The following is a 20,494-nucleotide window of genomic DNA, read 5'->3' as shown; positions in this document are numbered from 1 at the left end:
TTTTACATTTTTTTCTTTTTTCTTTTTTGCGAAGATTTTAAAATCCAGTGTAGGGGTGGCTCAGTCAGTTGAGCGACCAACTCTTGATTTCAGCTGAGGTCATAATCTCATGCTTCATGGGACTGAACCTCAGGTTCACCCTATCAGCAGAGCCTGCTTGGGATTCTCTTTCTGTCTCTGCCTCGCTCTCTCTCTCTCTCTCTCTCTCTCTCTCTCAAAATAAACTTAAAAAAAAAATCCAGTGTGTATTTTATACTCAGCACATCTAAATTCAGACTAGCATATTTCAAGTGCTTTATAATCAAACATGGTTAGTAGCTACCATATTAGTGCAGTTATACACAATTATAAAGCCTTTGAAGAGTTTTGTTTTTGCTTTATTTATCAAATATATACAGAAATAAAGAAAAGAGTATAATGAATTTAATGTCATTATCCTCACTTTCAATAAATAGTAATACATGGTCAGCTTTGTTTCACCCACCTCCATCCACTCTCCCCAAACCCAAATATTTTTGAAGGAATATATTGGGGAGTTTTGAACACAGGAATGACTTTTAACAGCTCACTCTGTCTGCCAAGTTGAGAACAGTTCATGAAGGAGAAGCATGGGTGGAAACAGGAAGACGGGTTATGAGAGTATTATAAAAATCCTGGTGAATTTATAGCACCTTAGTCGGGGGCGGTGGTGGCAGTGGAGATGGTAAGAAATGGAGGCTTGATTGAATCTTTAATCTATTTCAAAGGGAGAAGCTGACAGGATACACTGATGGAACAGTTATAGAATAGGAGAGAGAAAAGTCAGGATGACTTGGCCTGCACAACATGATAGAGTTGCCATTTACTGAAATATGGAGGCTGGAGGAACAGTTGGATGGAAATCACAAGTTCATTGGGCGGGGGGGCGCCTGGGTGACTCAGCTGGTTAAGTGTCTGACTCTTAATTTTGGCTCAGGTCATGGTCTCAAGGTTGGTTTTGTGAGTTCTAACCTCTGCTTAGGATTCTCTCTCCCTCTCTCTGCTCCTCCCCTGCTCATGTGCATGCTCACTCTCTGTCACTCTCTCTCCCAAAATAAAAAAATAAACTTAAAAAAGAGTTCATTTTTGGACATGTTAAGTTTAAACTATCTAGTAGACATCCAAGTACAGAGAGTGAATGAAAAGTTGGATATCTAGATCTGCAGTTCAGCAAAGAAGTCCAGGCAGGAGATAGAAATTTGAAAGTGATCAGAAAGCAAGTGGTGAATGGGCGCCTGGGTGGCTCAGTCAGTCATGATCTCATGGTTTGTGGGTTTGAGCCCCATGTGGCATTCTGTGCTGACAGTCCAGCGCCTGGAGCTGCTTCAGATTCTGTGTCTCCCTCTCTCTCTGCACCTCCCCTGCTCACGCTCTGTCACTCTCTCAAAAATTTAAAAATAAATGTTAAAATTACGTATTTTCTAGCTCTGTGCACTGAAAGGCCAAGAAGCAATAATAATTCAGTAGCAACAAGAATCCTATATTGTGGTCTCAAAACATCATTTCACACTAAAAGGATTCAGGATTTTCTGGACAGTCAATCCAAGAAATATATACCATTTAAGCTTGGCGTATCTTATGTGCCAGAAAACAAAGAGGCTATCAAAAGCTAATCTTGTCATATCAAACAAATATAGAAGGCTCAAAAGCTTCCCACTTGTACTCAAAATAGAATAAGTTGAATGTCAAACAACAGCAACTAATAAAAACACATTTAATGTGTAAAGCCATGAGTTCATAGTGCTATTCAAAAAAGGAAAAAGAGAAAGACTCTATGGACATCATGGAGGTTGCTAGGTAACCAACACATTACTGTAAAATTGGATAGTTGAAAGGAAATAATTAAAGATCTGTCCTGTTTTTCTGGTATGAACAGTTTTCGAGGTAACCAAATAATCTTTATGGAAGTAACAAAGTTCTCTACAGAACACTTCTAGCTAATAAATGAAGACAGAATGACTGAATCAGAAAATCACCATCTTGCAAACTGGATTTGTTTTTAAGTGACTCAGACAGTGATCATCAACAGATACCAAAATCCTTAAGTGAAAGATTCTTGGGAAACTTTACAATCGGAAGGAATCAGGGTCCACACATGAACAACTTAAGCATTACTAAAAGTGAGGCCATCTGACACCATGTGGCTCTTGAGGTGATGAAATAATATGAAGTCTGTAACATCACGTATAGTATATTCTTGTCAAGAACCTAAAATTGGGGCTCTTGAGTGGCTCAGGCAGTTAAACATCCATCTTCGGCTCAGGTCATGGTCTCCCTGTTCATGAGTCTCAATCCCTCATGGGGCTTTCTGCTGTCAGCGCAGAGCCCACTTTGGATCCTCTGTTCCCCTCTCTGTCCCTCTCCTGCTTATACATACATTTAAAAAAAAAAAGAATCTAAAATAGAATTTAATCAAGTCATTAGAGCTAACTTCTAGACTACAGGAAATACAGAGGATGGAAAAGCAAATTAAACACAAGATACAGGGCCGCCTGGGTGGCTCAGTCAGTTAAGCATCTGGCTTCGACTCAGGTCATGATCTCATGGTTTGTGGGTTCGAGCCCCACATCAGGCTCTGTGCTGACAGCTAGCTCAGAGCCTGGAACCTGCTTCACATTCTGTGTGTGTGTGTCTCTCTCTCCACCCCTCCCCTGCTCATGCCGTCTCTCTCTCTCTCAAAAATAAATAATATTTAAAAAAATAAACACAAGATACAACTGCAACATTCTGCAGAACTACTGATTCAGTTTCTTCTTGAAGTAACTTAAATGAGGGAAGGGAAGTGGAGCACGTTAGCAAATGAAAAGAGATCCTACAAGCACCAAATGTGGACCTCCTGTGGATTCTGGCTTGCAAAAATAATAATTGTAAAAAGACATTTTTTGAGATGATAGGGAAATTTGAATAGTTTGTATTACAACTTAAGAAATGTTTATTTCATTTTTTGAGATGTAAAAATGGCCTTGTGGTTATATAAGGGGAAAAAAGTTGTCTCTTAAAGGATGATGTAGTTAGAATAAAATACCATGCCTTTTAAGATTTGCTTTTAAATACTCAAGCCAAAAAAAAAAAAACCCCACAAACACAAATACAATAGAAATAGCTCTGGTTTATCAAGATACCCCGTTACACCAGCAAAGAGCCACTCGTTCTTCAGTAGCCACAGGAGCATTCTGTCCTTGCTTCAGATACTCAAGATGCACATCCCGACTCAGGAGTTGTTGAGTGGCAGTGTGGAGGTCAGAGCCGGATCCGGCGAAAGCAGCAACCTCATGATTGAGAGCCAGTTGCAGCTTCATGGTACCTGCCACCTGCTTCCTGACCCTGGTTTGGGCAGCTGAGCTGACACAGGATACAGTGTGGCCAACAGGTACCTTTGTAAAACACTTCTGTTTCCAAGAACATCTGTCCATCAGGGATGGAAATGACATTCGTTGGAATATAAGCACACGCATAACCAGCTGTGTTTGCACAGCTGGAAACGCAGTCAAAGAGCCACTACCAAAAGGATCATTCATTTTGTTCCCTCCAGCAGACAGCGTGTACTTAGAACATATCACTAGGATAGGCCTCATGAGCAGCAGAGGTGTGGTAATAAGCAACAGATCATTTGGCTAACACGTGATAGATGACCGAAGCATGTTTTCCATTATCCTTAAAATATTCTCCCATAGAACGGCTGGCATAAGGAATCAGGCACTGATGTGGGGCAGAATCAGTAGCAGTAGCTGAAACCACAGTGGTGTACTTCATGGCATCTGTATCCCCAAGTCTCTTCACCAACTGGGCAACAGTAGATCTCTTTTGACCAACAGCAATGTAGATGTGGTACTACTTCTTCTTTTCATCAGATGCATCATTGAAACCTTTCTGGTCAGTGATTCTGCCAATCATTGACATTTTGCCAGTCTATTGGCCACCAATAACCAGCTCATGTTGACCATCTCTCCACGGCCTTAATGCCAGTCTGCGTTGGTTTCTGCATAGAGATTGGAGGAATGATCCCAGGGGCTTTCAGCCAACTTGCCTACAGTTCTTGCAACCAATTACCAATGGTACCTACTACATGACCCGACAGCTTCTCACCACCTGGAACATCCACAATGTCTCCCGTCCTTTTCAGTATATCTTCTTCCTTAGTCAGTTTTCATTTCCAAACACAAGAACACCAACACTGTCAGGTTCCAAGTTCAGAGACATACCCTTTAAGTTTGTAAGATAACTCTACCATTTTTTCTGCTTGAGCAAGAAGAAATACGTTAGCCCATGGACTTGAGCAATTACCAGTACTTAAGTCACACCTAGCCTCCTCAAGGTCAGCAGAGACTAAAGCTCCAAGAATAGGCTCTTCAAAGACAGAAGACATGCCAGCAGTGCCAGTCTTCTGGGGACAAGTGTTAGGCTTGGAAGTTCCTTGTGGCAATTAAGGATGACCGCAAAATGTTTTGGGAGACCAGCCAAGCCTGCTATGGGAGGATGAAAGCCACAGCCCAAGGCCACATGCATAGACAGCATCTTTTTTTTAAGTTTATTTATTTATTTTTAGTAATCTCTACATGCAACATGGGCCTCAGGCTAGACCTTAAAATCAAGAGGCATATGCTCTTCTCACTGAGCCAGCTAGGCACCCCTCAGACATCTTTAGAATTCTCCTTAGGTGGCTGCTCCCCGGCTGCAGCTTCTGCACTAACACCCAAATAAATATTAATTAAAACAAATCACACTAGTATTCTGAGATAGTACATTAGTATTATGAAATAATTACATTAGTATCAGACAAAATATATTTTTAAGAAAAAATTCTTGTGGACAAAATTTCAACATAAGAATAAAAAGAATACTAGGAAGATAAAACAATTTTATATAATTTTTAGATTTTTAACTTTTTATTAAAAAGTTTTCAAGCATGTACAAAAGTAGAAAAAATGGTATAATGAACACCTATAAATCCACTATTTATTAAAAAAAATGTTTTCTAATGTCTTACTTATTTTTGTGAGAGAGACAGTGTGAGCAGGGGAGGGTCAAATAGAGAGGGAGATGCAGAATCGGAAGCAGAGTCCAGGCTCCGAGCTAGCTGTCAGCACAGAGCCGAATGCGGGGCTCGAACCCACAAACCGTGAGATCATGACCTGAGCCAAAGCTGGCGCTCAACCAACTGAGCCACCCAGGCACCCCTAACCCACTATTTAAAGTCAAATATGTATAAGATTTACATTTTGTCATATCAGCTTTTTTGTTTTATTCATGTGTCTATAATTTTTATTATTGTGGTTGATTTGTTTTTAAGTAAGTGTCACACACTATGACATTTCATGCCAGAATATTTTACACATCTAAAAAAAAAGGACATTCTCCTATCTAGATACAATGGTACTGTCACCCCAACAACATAAAAATACTCCCTAATTTCATCTCATACCTATGTCCTCAAAATGTTATGTATAGCTCATTGTTTTCATAGCACAATTTAATCAAGAATCTATTGTATTTGACTTTTTATCTTTTTTTAAATGCTTTTTTTTTTGAGTGAGAGAGAGAGAGAGAGCAAGCCAAGGAGGGGCAAAGAGAGAGGGAGAGAGAAATACCAAACAGGTTCCATGTTGTCAGCACAGAGCCTGACATGTGGCTCAAACCCATAAACCATGAGATCGTGACCTGAGCCAAAACCAAGAGTTGGACGCTTTACTGACTAAGCCACCCAGGTGCCCCTGATTGTTATATCTCTTAAATTTCTATTTAATCTATAGCTATTACCTCTCCCCTATTTTTAGGAAGTCCCATTTCTAAGAATCTATCCCAAAAATAACACTAGCAAAAATGTTCAATTTATTGATGTATAACTGACACACATTACACTAGTTTCAGATATACAACATAATGATTCCATATTTGTACCTATTGTGAAATGATCACCACAGTAAGACTAATTAACATCCATCACCAGACATAGTAACAGAATTTTTTTGTGCAATGTGGACGTTTATGATTTACTTTCTTAGCAACTTTCATTTACGCAATACAGTATTATTATTAACTGTAGTCGCCATGCTGTAAATTACATTCTCATGACTTATTTATCCTAGAGCTGGAAGTTTGTGTTTTTTTTAATACTTTTAAAGTTAGTTTATTTATTTATTTTAGGGAGATTGGAGGGGCAGAGAGGGAGGGAGAATTTCAAGAAGGGTCCATCTCAGTGAATCTCAGGATGAAGAGATCACAACCTGAGCCCAAATCAAGAGTCGGATGCTTAACCAACTGAGCCACCCACGAGCCCCTTATAACTGGAAGTTTGTACCTTTTGATTCTTTTTATCCATTTTTCCCATCCTCTAAACCCACCTCTGGCAATCATCAGTCTGTTATATTCATGAGCTTGGTTTTGTTTTATTTTTCCTTTGTTTGCTTTGCTTCTTAGATTATACATGTAAATGAGATCATTACCAGCAAAAAAAAAAGAAGAAGAAGAAGAAGAAGAAGAAGAAGAAGAAGAAGAAGAAGAAGAAGAAGAAGAAAGGAAAATTTAAACACAAATGTAGAAAGTTATTCCCTTCAGCACTATTTGTTACAGTAAAAAGACTGGAAAACAAACCAAACATCCATTAATTGGGATCTAGTTGCATGAACAGCCATATAATGAAGTCCTATGTATCAGTAAAAAAAAATGAGACCTTACCTTTTAACTAAGAAATAACCAAAGAGCAAAGCAAAAATGAAAAAATATTAAAAGCAACATCATTACAGATCATACTGTAGATATGAAAAAATAATAAGTTATTAACAACTTTATATTAATAAACTTAAAATTTAAATGAACAAGAAAAATTTAGGGAAATACCAACTTACTAAAACTAATATAAAAATAAAATCTAAATAGAGGCACCTGGCTGGCTCATTTGGTAGAATCCTAGTTGGGAGCAGAGATTACTTAAAAATAAAATCTTTCAAAAAATTAAATCTAAAAAATCTAAATATCCCTATACCTATCAAAGAAAATGAGCCCATATTTAAAGACACTCCCCAAAAGATATCCCAAGGCCACAATCTTCACTAGCAACTTTTTCTAAATTAACAAAGAAATAACATCAATCTTATACTCAGTCTTTTAGAGAATATTTCTCAATTTGTTCTATGACACCAGAATAAACTCAACGCCGAAACTAAAGAAGGATTTATAAGGAAAGAAAATTAAAGACCAATTTTGTTCATAAATCTCATAAATCTATTGTTTTTTTATAAATCTATTGTTTTAAACATCCCTAATACAAAACAGTAGCAAACTGAACCTAATAACACATACAAAAAAATACGTTACAACCAAAAAGCAAGATTGGTTTCATATTTGAAAATCAGCCAGTGAAACTCATCAGATTAATAGAATAAAGAGGGGCATCTGGATGGCTCAGTCGGTTAAGCATCCAACTCTTGCTTTCAAGTCATCACCTCATGATTCATGAGTTCGAGCCCCACATCTGGCTACACACTGACAGTGCAGAGCCTGCTTGAGATTCTCTCTCTCTCTCTCTCTCTCTCTCTCTCTCTCCCCCTCCTTCCCTCTACCCCTCCTCTGCTTGCTCTCCCTCTCTCCCTCTTTCCCTTTCTCTCAAAATAAATAAATATATTTCTTTCAGAAAAACTGAATAAAGAAACCCATACAAGCTGACAGGAATATGAAATAGAAAGTAACAACCAATTCTAACCAGGTGCCTGAGAGTTGTATAATAAATCTATAATACAAGAAAAAAAATGCCATTATTTCCAGGGAACCAGTTAACAACTCAGTACAGGATATTGCCAAGGAATGACTCTCTCCTCCAGGATAGGTCTTACTTTCTTTATAAGTAGCAATGAAACAAGTTTTGGGACATCAAAAGACAAAGATGGGTCATCCTATTAGGCCTTTTATTCTCTCTCTTAAAGACAATGGTTTTTTGATCCATCTGCTGGTGGAACATGAGCAGTTCAGGACTCCTACTCACATGATTTCACAAGTTTGTTCACAATCTACAGTTAGGTTCTGTAAGCACAATGGGATGAATGCTTCAAAGGAATGAGGTATAATGACCCTTCTATTACCTATTACCTACGCTGAGCATGAGGGAATGCGGAGACATCCAGTCAAAACTCTATCATCCCTAAGAATGTAAAATGGCACAACCACTTTAGGAAAAATAAAGGGGAGGGGTTATTTCTTAATATACTTATCATATGACCTGTTACTTCACTCTTATGTATTTACCCACAAGAAATGAAAACTTATGTTCACAAAAAGACTTCTATAAAAATGTTTATAGCAGCTTTATGTTTTTTAATATTTTAAAGGTTTTTTTTCAGAGAGAAAGAAAGAGAGATGCTCCAGTGGGGTAAGTAAGGGCAGAGAGAGAGAGAAAGAGAAAGAAAATCTCAAGCAGCTTCACACTGTCAGCAGAGCCCAGTGAGGGGCCCGAACTCACAAACCATGAAATTATGACCTGAGCCGAGATCAAAAGTCTGTTGCTTAACCGATTGAGCCCCCAAGTGCCCCTACAACAGCTCTATATTTAATAGCCAAAACCTAAAAACAGCTCAGGTGTTCATCAACAGGAAAAAGAATGTGCAAACTGTGTTACATTCATACAATGAACTACGACTCAACAATAAACAAGTTACCAACACATGCAACAACATAAGTGAAAATCAAAAACATTATGATGAGCAAAAGCACCCAAACACAAGAGTACAGATGGATGATTCCACTTAAATGAAATTCTCAAATTAGGTGAAATTAATCTGTGGTGGAAAAAATTGAGCTGGAGATAGAGGGTTGGGGGAAGAGTTGACTAGAAGATGGTATGCAAGACATTTCATGTGATGATAATGCTCCACATAATAGGAGTCTGGGTAGCAGGTTAACGCATTTGTCAAAACTCAGCTAATGTACACTTAAAATTTGTGCATTTTGTTATATATAAATTTCACATCCAACAAAAATACTTTAAATGTTGAACTCTATCTACTCAATGATATGCATGCTAAAGTTCTTCAGGGGAAGTGTGTTGATAACTGTAATTTATTTCAAAAAGCATAAACAAATAAAATTGATTCATAGGTGTGATAAAGTATATTAAAAAATGGCAAAATTTAGATGCTAGACAAATCATTTCAACCTTGCTGCATGGAGGTTTGAAATGTTCATAATAAAATGTTACAAATTTAAAACCCTGGGGGCACCTTGATGGCTCAGTTGGTTGGGTAGCTGACTTCAGCTCAGGTCATGATCTCACAGAAGGTCTCCGGTTGGGGAGTGTTGAGGTAGTGAGTGGCTTCTTGTTGTCTGGGTGCCTGAAGGTCACACCCGGCTCCGCGGCCAAATAGTCATGATCTCAGTTTTCGTGGATTCGAGCCCTACATTGGGCTCTGTGTTGACAGCTCAGAACCCGGAACCTGCTTCGGATTCTGTGTCTCCCTCTCTCTCTGACCCTCCCCTGCTGTCTGTCTCTCTCTCTCAAAAATAAAACATTTAAAAATTAAATTAAAAATAAAATAAAATAAAACATTAAAAAAATTAGTCTTCAGGATAGGATGTACACAGTTCTTAGTGTAACAAAAATATTAGTTGATAGTCATAATTTGATAGTGCCATTAGTTTTCTATAAAAAATGAGAGACATTAGTTTCATAGTAACTCTTATAAAGAGAAATTTGACAAAGGATCTCCTAGAACATGACTTGAATTTATTGGTAAAGCAAGTATATTTTAGTTTCTTTTAATTATCTCCCTAAACTGGAAAAAAAAAGTCCTATATGGCTATTCCAGTATAGAATTTTGTTTTTCTCCTTGTAGCTAGCAGCAAACAAGAATTCTGTTCTATTTATTTTTCTTCTGAAATCAAGAAAAATGAGAACAGCACCATTTTAATTATAATCTGTATAGTCATACTATATTGGAGGCTTTAAAACATTTTTTAAACCTCAACTTACTTAAGAAACCTTTTACATCTTGACTCAGAAAACAAACACTTATAGAAATCCGAATCAAAAGTTTCAGGGAACACTTACCCTTATTACTGATGATAGAATCTAATATTTCAATATTATTCCATTACTTCAAAATGCTGGTCACAAACCACTAAATTGATTTCATATCTCCCTGATGGATCACAAAAATCTGTCATTTGAAACACTGCACTACCTAGTCCTTAAGGTTTTTCAGAAAAGAAGTCCTGGATATAGACTGCACTGTGAAACAGTCTGAGAACTGTAGGAATATCAAATATCTCTCTAGTGCTTTGCATGTGCTAATCCACAGACTCCTTCTCTCATGTTACATTAAGTTAACAAATAAATACCGAACACCTACTTCGTACAAGGCCTCCTCCTAGGAAATTGAGACGAACAATCTGATTATTCTTTTTTATATTTTCTTTTACAAACTCACAGGGTCGGGGCACCTGGGTGGCTCAGTAAGATAAGCTTCTAACTTTGGCTTAGGTCATGCTCTCACAGTTTGTGGGTTCCAGCCCTGCATCGAGCTCTGTACTGATAGTACAGAACCCGGAGCCTACTTTGGATTCTGTGTCTCCCTCTCTCTCTGTCCCTCCCCCACTTGCACTCCCTCTCTCTCTCTTTCTCTCTCTCACAAAGATAAATATTGATTTTTTTAAAAGGAAAAATAGAAATCACAGGGTCTTAGACACACTCCGTTTATTATACCAAACCCCATAGGGTCACATAGGACAGCATCATCAGTGCTTTGGAGTTGGAGGCACTGAGTCGGAAATTACATATTTGCTAAAAGTCATACTGGTAAAGAGTCAATGGACGTTAAGAGTCAAATTTTTCAATTTTAAAAATCTAAAGTATTTTAAAACAATCAACTTCAAAATAATATTTATGTTCTATATTAGAATACATAACAAGGGCCACTTGGGTAGCTTGATCAGTTAAGTGTCCAAATCTTGATCTCAGTGCAGGTCTTGATCTCAGAGTTGCGAGTTCAAGCCTTGCACTGGGCGCTGTACTGGGCATGAAGCCTACTTAAAAAAGAAACAAAAAGGCAAAAACAAAACTAAAAATAAAACACCACATAATGACTTTTTTTTTTTATACATAGAAATAACTAGGGAAGAACCTGGGAGACTCAGTCAGTTGAGTGTCCCACTCACTTTTGGCTTAGGTCATGATCCCGGGCTCATGGGATGGAGCACAGCATCACACTCTGTGTGGAGTCAGCTTGGGACTCTCTCTCTCCCTCTCTCCCCTGCTTGCATGCACTGTCTCTAAAATAAAAATAAATAAATAAAAATGAAAAGACCTAGGATAAAAGGTTTGATAACATCCTACTTAAATTATATCCACCCATCACAATATATTCAATATCTACTACGTGCCAGGTACTGTCTACCTAAGACTTTTGGATTGAATCTCGGAGTTCAGATCTGAAGAAAAAAGTAAAATGCAAGATGTCCTCCTTTTCGAACTCATGAAGAAGAAAACCTGATCGTTCTAGAAAGAGGGCAGAGTCACCACTTCCGCAGGCGCTGGGGACCCGACCGTCTCTGAACATAGAGAAAAGGCTTTTGCTTTGGCACAGGCGGTTAGGGAAGGCTGCTCGGGAAGTGGTGCTTCAGGTAAGACCTGAAGAATGAGAAGAAGCCATTCGTGCAAAGAGCTGAGAGAAGAGCATTCCAGACAGAGGCCAGAACATAAACGGATGACAGAATGCATGAAACAGAGACCATGAGTGATAGGAGATTCCAGAGAAAAGGGATCAGTTCTGTAAGGTCGGGAATCAGAAACTTGGAGTCCTCAGTAAGTAAAACTGGAGAGCGTATCAGAGAAAAGGACCAGGCGTTCCAGGCAAGGAAATGGAAAAGAGCAAATCCAGACTATATGACATAAAACAGGGCAGGCAAAACCTGACAAACAGGAAACAATAATAGGATTGTTTCATAGTTGTGACCAGTTCTGGGCTGGGCTTCATCTGTTGGGAATTCCGACAGAACATTCTCAGATGGCCACAGCGTTTCAGCTGGGACTAGGGTTGGAACAGTTTCCATGTGGCCAGCACTCACGCCTTATTTGCAAGCCCCTTATCACAAGCAAGAAATACTAGTTATTTTGGTTTTGCAGGAGCAAAGGAAAATACTTTCCATCTGGTCTGAGATGTAAAAAAACCAATTATTTCTACTTTGAGGCCAGTGTATGTAAAGTGTAGTCTCCCCCAAAAAGAAAGGTATGGAAGATGTAGCTTAAATCTTCCTGAGGGTAAAAGAAGGATCCAAGGTCATCATTTCCTGGTAAAGCTAACTGAGCCCTAATCAACAATAAGAAAAATTTCCTCCTTTTAGAGTTGTGGCCTTGGCTTCCTTTTTAACCTCAGGGAAACTTTATCATTTGAGAAACATAGAGCAGAGCAACTGCTTGTGTGGTCTCTCAGCCCCTGAGCTGAGGCTCTGTGTCAGAAAAGTCACTTGTTTTAAACAGAGAAAAGAGCTACCTCTTTCTTCTGTTGACCAGGGCTATTTGGTGCTGTATTAAAACCCAATATTGTTTGTAATACATGAGAGGGAAGAAGTTTAAAGGAAGAACTGAGTCATGCAGAGAGGCAGAAAGTGATTTTAACTTAAAATTCTCAATAGTCATACCACTCTCCCTAGGAGAGTTTAATTCCAAGTGCCACTTAGTTATTTTCCAAGGCAGAAAATGACAGCAGCCGATCTGGAGAGAGAAAAAGAACCAACTACATTAATATATCAAAACCAACCCCCACCCCAGCTTCTGCCTGCCTTCCTCCTACAAATATGTCTTTGCCAGGAAGCTAAAAGGAGAAGAGTATTTGTAGCTAAAAGGCACTTTTAGAGTTTGCAATAAGCAGTCTTTACATTCTTTACATTTTTAAATACATCAAATTAGGGGGGAAGAAAGACCAAAGACCTTTTATTATATGGGGCAAGTAATAATGGACAATGCTAAAAACTAGTTGGATTCCCATGTCACTTTCTACCACAGTTCTCTACAGTGATGTCAATCCAGTCTGATGACCAGTGTGTGGACCATGTGCAGTGGGCAGAAGTCATCGCAGAGGGAAAACATAAAAGGTGGATTCAGAGCTTCCATTATTCAAACTGCTCTCAAATCAACAGGCAAGCTTTGGAGAAATGGCTAGTTTTCTTTTTTTTTTTTTTAATGTTTATTTTGAGAGACAGATTGAGTATGTGTGCAGGGAAGGGGCAGAGAATCTCAAGCAGGCTCCACGCTGTCAGTGCAGAACCCCACACAGAACTCGGACTCGAATTCAAGAACCAAGAGATCATGACCTGAGGCAAAATTAAGAGTGGGATGCTTAACCGGCTGAGCCATCCAGGCGCTCCAAGAGAAATGCCTGGAAGTTTTTAAGGCTGTGTGCGTGTGTATAGATAGATGACTAATAGATAGATAGATAGATAGATAGATAGATAGATAGATAGATAGATGATAGATTTTTTCTTTTTTTAGAGAGCAAGAGGGCACAAGTGAGCAAAGGGCAGAGAGGGAGCAACAGAGGGAGGGAGAGAGAGAAGTGGTGCTCATCCCAAGCAGGGCTCAAGATCACCCAATGTGGGGCTCATGCTCAGGAACCATGAGATCATGACCTGAGCCAAAGTCCAGTGCTTAACTGACTGAGCCACCCAGACACCCCATGGCTCTGTTAGTATTTTAGAAAACTCAAGAGATACTATGTGAAACTTAAAAAAAATTTTTTTTATGTTTATTTATTTTTGGTAGACAGAACACAAGCAGCAGAGAAGAGAGAGAGGGAGACACAGGATCTGAAGCAGAATCCAGGCTCTGAGCTGTCAGCACAGAGCCTGATGCAGGGCTTGAACCCACAGACTATGAGATCATAAGCTGAGCAAAAGTCGGATGCTCAACCGACTGAGCCACCCAGGTACCCCTACCATGCAAAACTCTTAAATCAGATACTATCAAGTCATTATGGAGACAGTTTCCGTCTTCTTTAAAAGTCATCAAATGGTTCATCTGAAAAACCTAGAGATTAAAAGGAGAAAAACAGACCAAGAGAGTGGTGTTGAATCCCACTCTGTCTAGCCTCTAGGAAGTGGGAAATGATAAGAAATATTCTGGTCCCAGAAAAATCCCTAACCTAAATCTTGCAAATAAAATCTTAGTACTAAATTTTATGGTGACAGAGAACTGCTGTGGGTGAGTTGAGGGTGCCCTGAATCCCATGATGGGCACAAAAATAGCCCTGAGCTTTGACTGAGATGATATTGTTCACCCTGGAAGAATCTGAACAAAGCCAACCCCTTCCTTCCCTTCAAAGATTGGATGTAAGAGACAGTACTATGGCAGGCTCCTTTTTAAACTACCAAATACAGGGGTGCCTGGGTGGCTTGGTCAGTTAAGCGTCCGACTTTGGCTCAGGTCATGATCTCATGGTTTGTAAATTTGAGTCCCACATCAGGCTCTGTGCTGACAGCTCAGAGTCTGGAGCCTGCCTTTGATTCTGTGTCTCCCCTCTCTCTCCCTCCCCTGCTCATGCTGTCTCTCTCTCTCTCTCAAAAATAAATAAACATTAAAAGAAAACAACTCCCAAATACAGTAGCCTGATGCTCCCAACCAATTGCCCAGGAATGGGTTCATCTCCTACAATCCCCATACCCTGCCCATCCTGGGCATCAGGATCCTGGCTGGTGGGCTACTATCAATGCCTGTGCGCCAAATGCATACTGCATGATGCCCTGCAGACTCCATGCTTGCTGCTGACCCAGGCCATTAAGAGCAGAGTAAGGAGCAAAGAGAGAAGCAGATCTCTCTTTTGGATCAAAGGAGAGGAATTTCTATGTCCTGGGAACAAGATGGAGTATACTTAAGCCAAGATTAGCAGAATAGAGGGTAAGACATCATGGCCAAGAGCACAAACTCTGGAGATAGACCTTTCTGGGTTTGAGTCTCTGCTGTATGGTCTGTAAGATTTGTGACCAGAGCTCCCAAATCCAGTTTCTCTGCACCACAGTCCCTTATCTAGAAAATGGGGGTATCAGGAACTCACAAAGTTGTTTTGAAGATGAAACAAGAAACTGTACATGAAGAGCACAGCACAGTACACAGCCTTTCATGGATGCTCCATAAGTGTTATTACCACAGTGATCCCACTGGACGAAAAGCATATTAAAAACAAATTCTCCAAATCCTTCCTGCTCTAAATCTTTCCTCCTGGAGCACACTTCAGTTTTGAATAGTTTCAATATAGGATGTGTAGAGATTCCACCAGGAGGTAGGCTGGTGGCCGGCCCTTACCTGGCAGAAGTCCTCTTTCTGTGCCTTCCTGCTTCAATCATCCACTCAAGGCTTTTGAAATGAAACTCCTAATTCAGATTCAAATAAAAAGAATAAAAGGGAATTGTTTCTCTCCTCTTCAAACTCATGAAGATGAGAAACAAGCACACACACACACACACACACACACACACACACAAAAAACATTTATCTCAAAACTGAATATAACAACACTATGTGGAAATTCCCAAACACCAGCAGCTCGAAACGTTTTGTTCCCACAAGCCTTGATACCATATCTACCATGACACCTTCCCACCTAAAAAGACTCCTCGGAATCATAGAGTGTTCCTTTGTGTGAAAAATGGGTAAATACTAAAGCGTAGATGGGTGGATGAATTAATCACCTGAGAAAGTTAAATGAAAAATGATTTATTCTAATGAATGATGCTGCTAATCAACAATTAGAAGCAGGGACGCCCGGATGGCTCAGTGGGTTAAGCGTCTGGCTTCGGCTCAGGTCATGATCTCACAGTCCGTGGGTGAGAGCCCCGTGTCCAGCTTTGTGCTGACAGCTCAGAGCCTGGAGCCTGCTTCAGATTCTGTGTGTCCTTCTCTCTGACCCTCCCCTGCTCGTGCTCTCTCTCTCTCTCTCTCAAAAACAAATAAAACATTAAAAAAAATTTTTTTAAACCAATTAGAAGTAGTGTGAAGGTATCCTTGACCTAAGGACTCAAAGGAGGTCCTAACGTCATTCTGGAAATATGTTTGAAGGATACTGACATTGGTGAAATTGAAAAAAACATTAATAAAAAAAATATTTATAGCCTGACTTCCTTACTTAAATACAGACTAATATTATTGATTCATTTTAAGGCAAAAAGGTGCAAAATGACAGACTTGATCTGATTAAGCACAAGTGTGACCATTAACCAATCCCCTCCCAGCTCTCTAACCCAATTATGGATTAGGCACTCTACAGTTTATTCTTTCTCCTACCCTGCAAAATGCTTCTAGCCTCCTGTTTATGACATAAAACAAGGTGTGAGGATGATCACCCATTTTGGATTTTCTGTCCTTGTAATTCTAGGCAAATGGAGAGATTTCACCACTTTGACTCCCCCAAATGGCTACTAATCACACTTACTGGGTTACCCAGTACCACCTAAAATGATGACAGCATGGAGTACTGGAAATAGGACAAGCTTTAGACTTGTCCCATTTCTAGATCTAAATCTTTTATCTGCAACCAAAATGTCTAATAATTGAAAGATATAACCGTGGTGATATAGCCACAAAGTAGAATAGCCACAAAACTTATACACTCACTGACTTGAAAAGAAGTTCATAGATTATACAAAAAGAATACAATGTGTGGTATAATTTTTTAAAATATAAATAAAGGTATAGACACACAAAAGGTGTAGAATGGCTTAGTAACTGGTTTTAACAAATATTTATCAGGCACGTATTATGTGTCAGACACAATCATATGTGCCCAGATTTTATCAGTGAACAGAATGAATTCCTTGCCTTCAAGGAGCGTAGAATCTAAGAAGCAACAGAAAAAAACACAATACATTAATATACAATTTAATGTTAGGTATACCACAACTATGATGAAAAATTAAAAAGGATAAGAAGAGTGCTAGAGGCATGCTAATTAGGTAGGTGGTCAGAGACAACTTCCCTAAGAAGTCACATTTGAGCCAACCTCTGAGAATATTGGGGGGGATGGAAGGGGGAGCATGAAGATATCTGGGAATGAGTTGCAAAAAGAGGAATATCAAATTTGAAGTTGCTGAAGCAAAAGAATGGAAGAGAAAGTCTCAGAAAAAGAAAGTCAATATGGCCAAAGAGGAATTAAGAAGGAAGAGGTAGTTAGAGATGAAGTTAGGAGGCCGACAGGAGCAAATTAGGGCTTTTGTGGCCACAGTAAGAACACTGGATTTTATTTTAAGTAGCAACAATAGAGAGTCCAGGCAGGGGAGACCAGATACACATTTATATGCTAAAATGTCAGTAGCAGTTATCTGTAAGGAGAAAAATTTCAGATTTGTCCCCCCCCACTTTGTTTTTCTATATTTATTCTTATTTTCATATTCATTTTGTTCTCTCCTCTCTAGCTTTTGAGCTCTCTCAAAAGATGAACTCTACCATGCCCCCAACCAAAAGTTAAGAATCATTCAGGGCTTTCAATTATTTAAAAATTGGTTTCAATTAACCCATTTACTCACTCATTCATTATCTCTTTTATTATATCATGTCCTCTTTTCACATAAACATTTCTCTAAAAAAAAAAGGATAACAATATAACTACATCAATAGCTATTCAACAGAAAGTGGTTAAAAACAGAACAGTGTTTGCAATTAAACCAAATGTACTAGTCAGAGGTTCCTATGTACACTGTTAACACTTTAGCCTTCTGAGACGGAATTAAGTAAGATGAGGCAGATTCTATAAATTTAAATTAAAGAACATGGTGTCACTAAAAAGGCACATCTGAGCCTCTATAGTCTACCTAACTCCACAGTCAAGGTCCTAAGTATTTCTTGAAGACAAATGAGACCCAAGTTATCATCAACTATGTGAAATAATGCTTACTTTTTTTTTGCCAGTATACTGCTTAAAGATATTCTGAAATAACCCAAAGTCACTCTGAAATAAATATGAAAGTTTAGCATCTTTAGCGATGCCCTTTGTATTAATGTCCTGATTACAATTAACTGAAGATAGAAATACTATAATATGATTTTTAAAACTCAACAGTAAACTTCAACTTGAGGGTACAGACCCAGGAACCACCTCCGATCATAATCCTGACTTACTCCCATCAAATCCTGACTTCAGTCTCCTACCATGTACAAAGCAATTTTCCATTGTTTTTTCTTTTTTGAAAAGGGTATCTGCAGTTAATAAAACAAAGCCCAAAATTATCTAAGATTCCTTTCAATCATTTACATTTATTAAATGCACAACCACCATTAAAGAAAAAAACTTAAAACACTTAGTAAGTACAAATAATATATTTTATTTCATCCCTGAAAACAAAAACAAAAATGTCTACATTTGATAAGACCGAACAATTATTCCAGACTTCACCTGGCAATGGTATGTAGTTAATTTCTTCACATAAAGTATAGGGGAAAGAGTTTAGAAAGCTACCTTTCATGGAACAATATTTTTTCATACTTACTTTAATAAATCATTATAATTATTGCTACTATGTCTGGTAACATATTATAATAATGAACAATACAATATCCAAAACTAAATTCAGTATAGCCTAGATCTAAAAGCTAGCTGCACTTAAGCAGTTATTATAGAGAATAAATACTATGAAATATAGGGCACCATATGACAATTAAATGTGCTACAAGGGAAAATTAAATAAAGGTGTCCTTTGCTCTATATGGGAATTATCCATCCAAGATTAGGATCTCTTGCGCTATACACAATAGCTGTTTTCCTGAAAAGAGAGTCAATCTTCATAACTTAAATGCTTTTGTTTTTTAAGTGGTCATTATGTAAAATGAATACCTAATATATCTGTTACACAAATCCACAATTTCATGAAGCCACATACTCTTACGTAATGTTAACATTTTCCAAGCAGTTTAATGCAGCACGAAATACCTTTATTATATACACCTGGCTGAAGACCCGATGCGTCCCAGTCTCACAGATATCTCCGTCTCCCCTTCCACTGCCAACATAACAAAAGCAAACCTTACCCAAATATGGAAATAACGTGCTTTCAACAGCACAGACACTCAAAGGGTTAAACTTTTAAATTAATATTCATGTATATGAAAAATCATGAATAGTTTACTTAATGTTAATCTCATCATAAAAATATCTTTTATTCTTCAAGGTATATATAAGAAAATGTTATGTATGAGATTAGAGATTCTCATTTTTATGTTATTTGTCTCAATGTTTAGAATAGGTTATGGACAATGGCTACTAACCATATCAAGATTATAACCTTACAAATGTAATTTTTCAAAATATACAATGATTAACCTCCAGTTATTCTGAAGGATAGTGCAAATGAAGACATTCTTTGGGTCATGATTTCAAAACATTATTTTCAACATTATACTTCCTTTTTCTGCTCATAATCTGAGTAATAAAATATAGTACTGGAAGTAAGCACATTTTCTAAGAGTATTAGTCTAACAGTTACACCTACTGAGAACAAATGATAAAATGACTCAGTAACAATATTCTCTAAAAAACATGTTACATATTTAAATAAATATTTTATAGAAATGAACCCATGTCTTTCAGTGTTTTTGCTTCACCTCCATCTCAAACACAGAAGATTTATACAAAGATCACCTACCTGCTTACTACATCAACCATGTTACCAAATTCTCCTTAAGGATATATATAGTACAGCATTTGAAGAGACTTGCCTCAAAGCAAACTAGTAACTTTTAAAATTTATATACAGAATTAGAGTTCTGTGAATCCAGCATATTCCTCAGAAATGTGTAGGGCTTTTATTGTACAGTATTACTCTATCCTACCCAGCAACTTAAAAGCTCTCTGCCATAGGATATGATCCACGGTGGATGTAGCAGCACAAGGTGATCTTCAACTGCTATCTAATGCTGCCTGATGCATTTATCCTTTTATTTGTGGTTACTGGCACCAGGTTCCCACTAGTGCCGTTGGTAGTGTTGGTTGCTGAGCCGTTGACAACAATATAGTCGACTTTGTTCTCTAGCTTTACCAAGCGTTGTAAAATGTCATCTAAAAGGACAGCAATTGTTCTCTTTAGATCCGCTAGGGAGGAAAATCAGAATAAACTGTATTACACATTGATACAGCTCTTAACATTTGTATTTTCCTAGTTTGAGAAGGGGGATAGTGAAACATTACTGAGTCATCAGACAGAAATACTAGAGAGAAAGTGCTCATACCACAGATAGAGAAAGCCTACTTGAATCAATAGCACCATATAGAGACCTTCCTAAAGGTATCTCAGAGTTATAAATGGGAGGGAAACTCTTACCTTCTCATACAATAAAACACATTTAAAGTCTGGTTCAAAACTGTATTCCCTTTGTAAGGAACTCCATTTACCCTGAGTTTTTGAAGCAGTTTGTAAAGATGACCATGGACTAGGCAGTTAAGGTAAAAAATTAGGTAAGTAAGTAAGCAATTCAATGAAATGCAGAAACAAGACCCTGGATTCTCCACAGGCT

General features: G+C 38.2%; 1 protein-coding gene, 1 long non-coding RNA gene and 1 pseudogene across 10 annotated transcripts in view; all 3 read right to left on the bottom strand.

Moving 5' to 3' along the window:
- Nucleotides 1–3,064: 3,064 nt before the first annotated feature.
- Nucleotides 3,065–4,533, bottom strand: LOC115275403 (annotated as a pseudogene).
- Nucleotides 4,534–12,635: 8,102 nt separating this feature from the next.
- LOC115283827 lies at nt 12,636–17,561 on the bottom strand. Its single transcript, XR_003905073.1, has 3 exons — nt 17,515–17,561; nt 15,299–15,366; nt 12,636–12,715 (listed from the first exon to the last, which is right to left on the bottom strand). It is a non-coding gene; the product is annotated as an uncharacterized LOC115283827 (long non-coding RNA).
- A 728-nt stretch (nt 17,562–18,289) lies between these two features.
- CCDC126 (coiled-coil domain containing 126) overlaps nt 18,290–20,494 on the bottom strand; it is a 94,861-nt gene continuing 92,656 nt past the window's right edge. For 8 of the 9 annotated variants that reach the window (XM_029930240.1, XM_029930200.1, XM_029930191.1 and 5 more), the window contains one exon: nt 18,290–20,072. In XM_029930240.1, the coding sequence (XP_029786100.1) occupies nt 19,888–20,072 (185 nt within the window). In that variant the 3' untranslated portion in view covers nt 18,290–19,887. The remainder of the gene's footprint in view (nt 20,073–20,494) is intronic. The other variant, XR_003905071.1, reaches the window with a different exon arrangement.

This window comes from Suricata suricatta, chromosome 2 (assembly GCF_006229205.1).
Source record: "Suricata suricatta isolate VVHF042 chromosome 2, meerkat_22Aug2017_6uvM2_HiC, whole genome shotgun sequence".
Classification (NCBI taxonomy): Eukaryota; Metazoa; Chordata; class Mammalia; order Carnivora; family Herpestidae; genus Suricata; species Suricata suricatta.
Note: the sequence above shows the minus strand (reverse complement) of the source record. Positions and strands in the feature narration are given on the sequence as shown.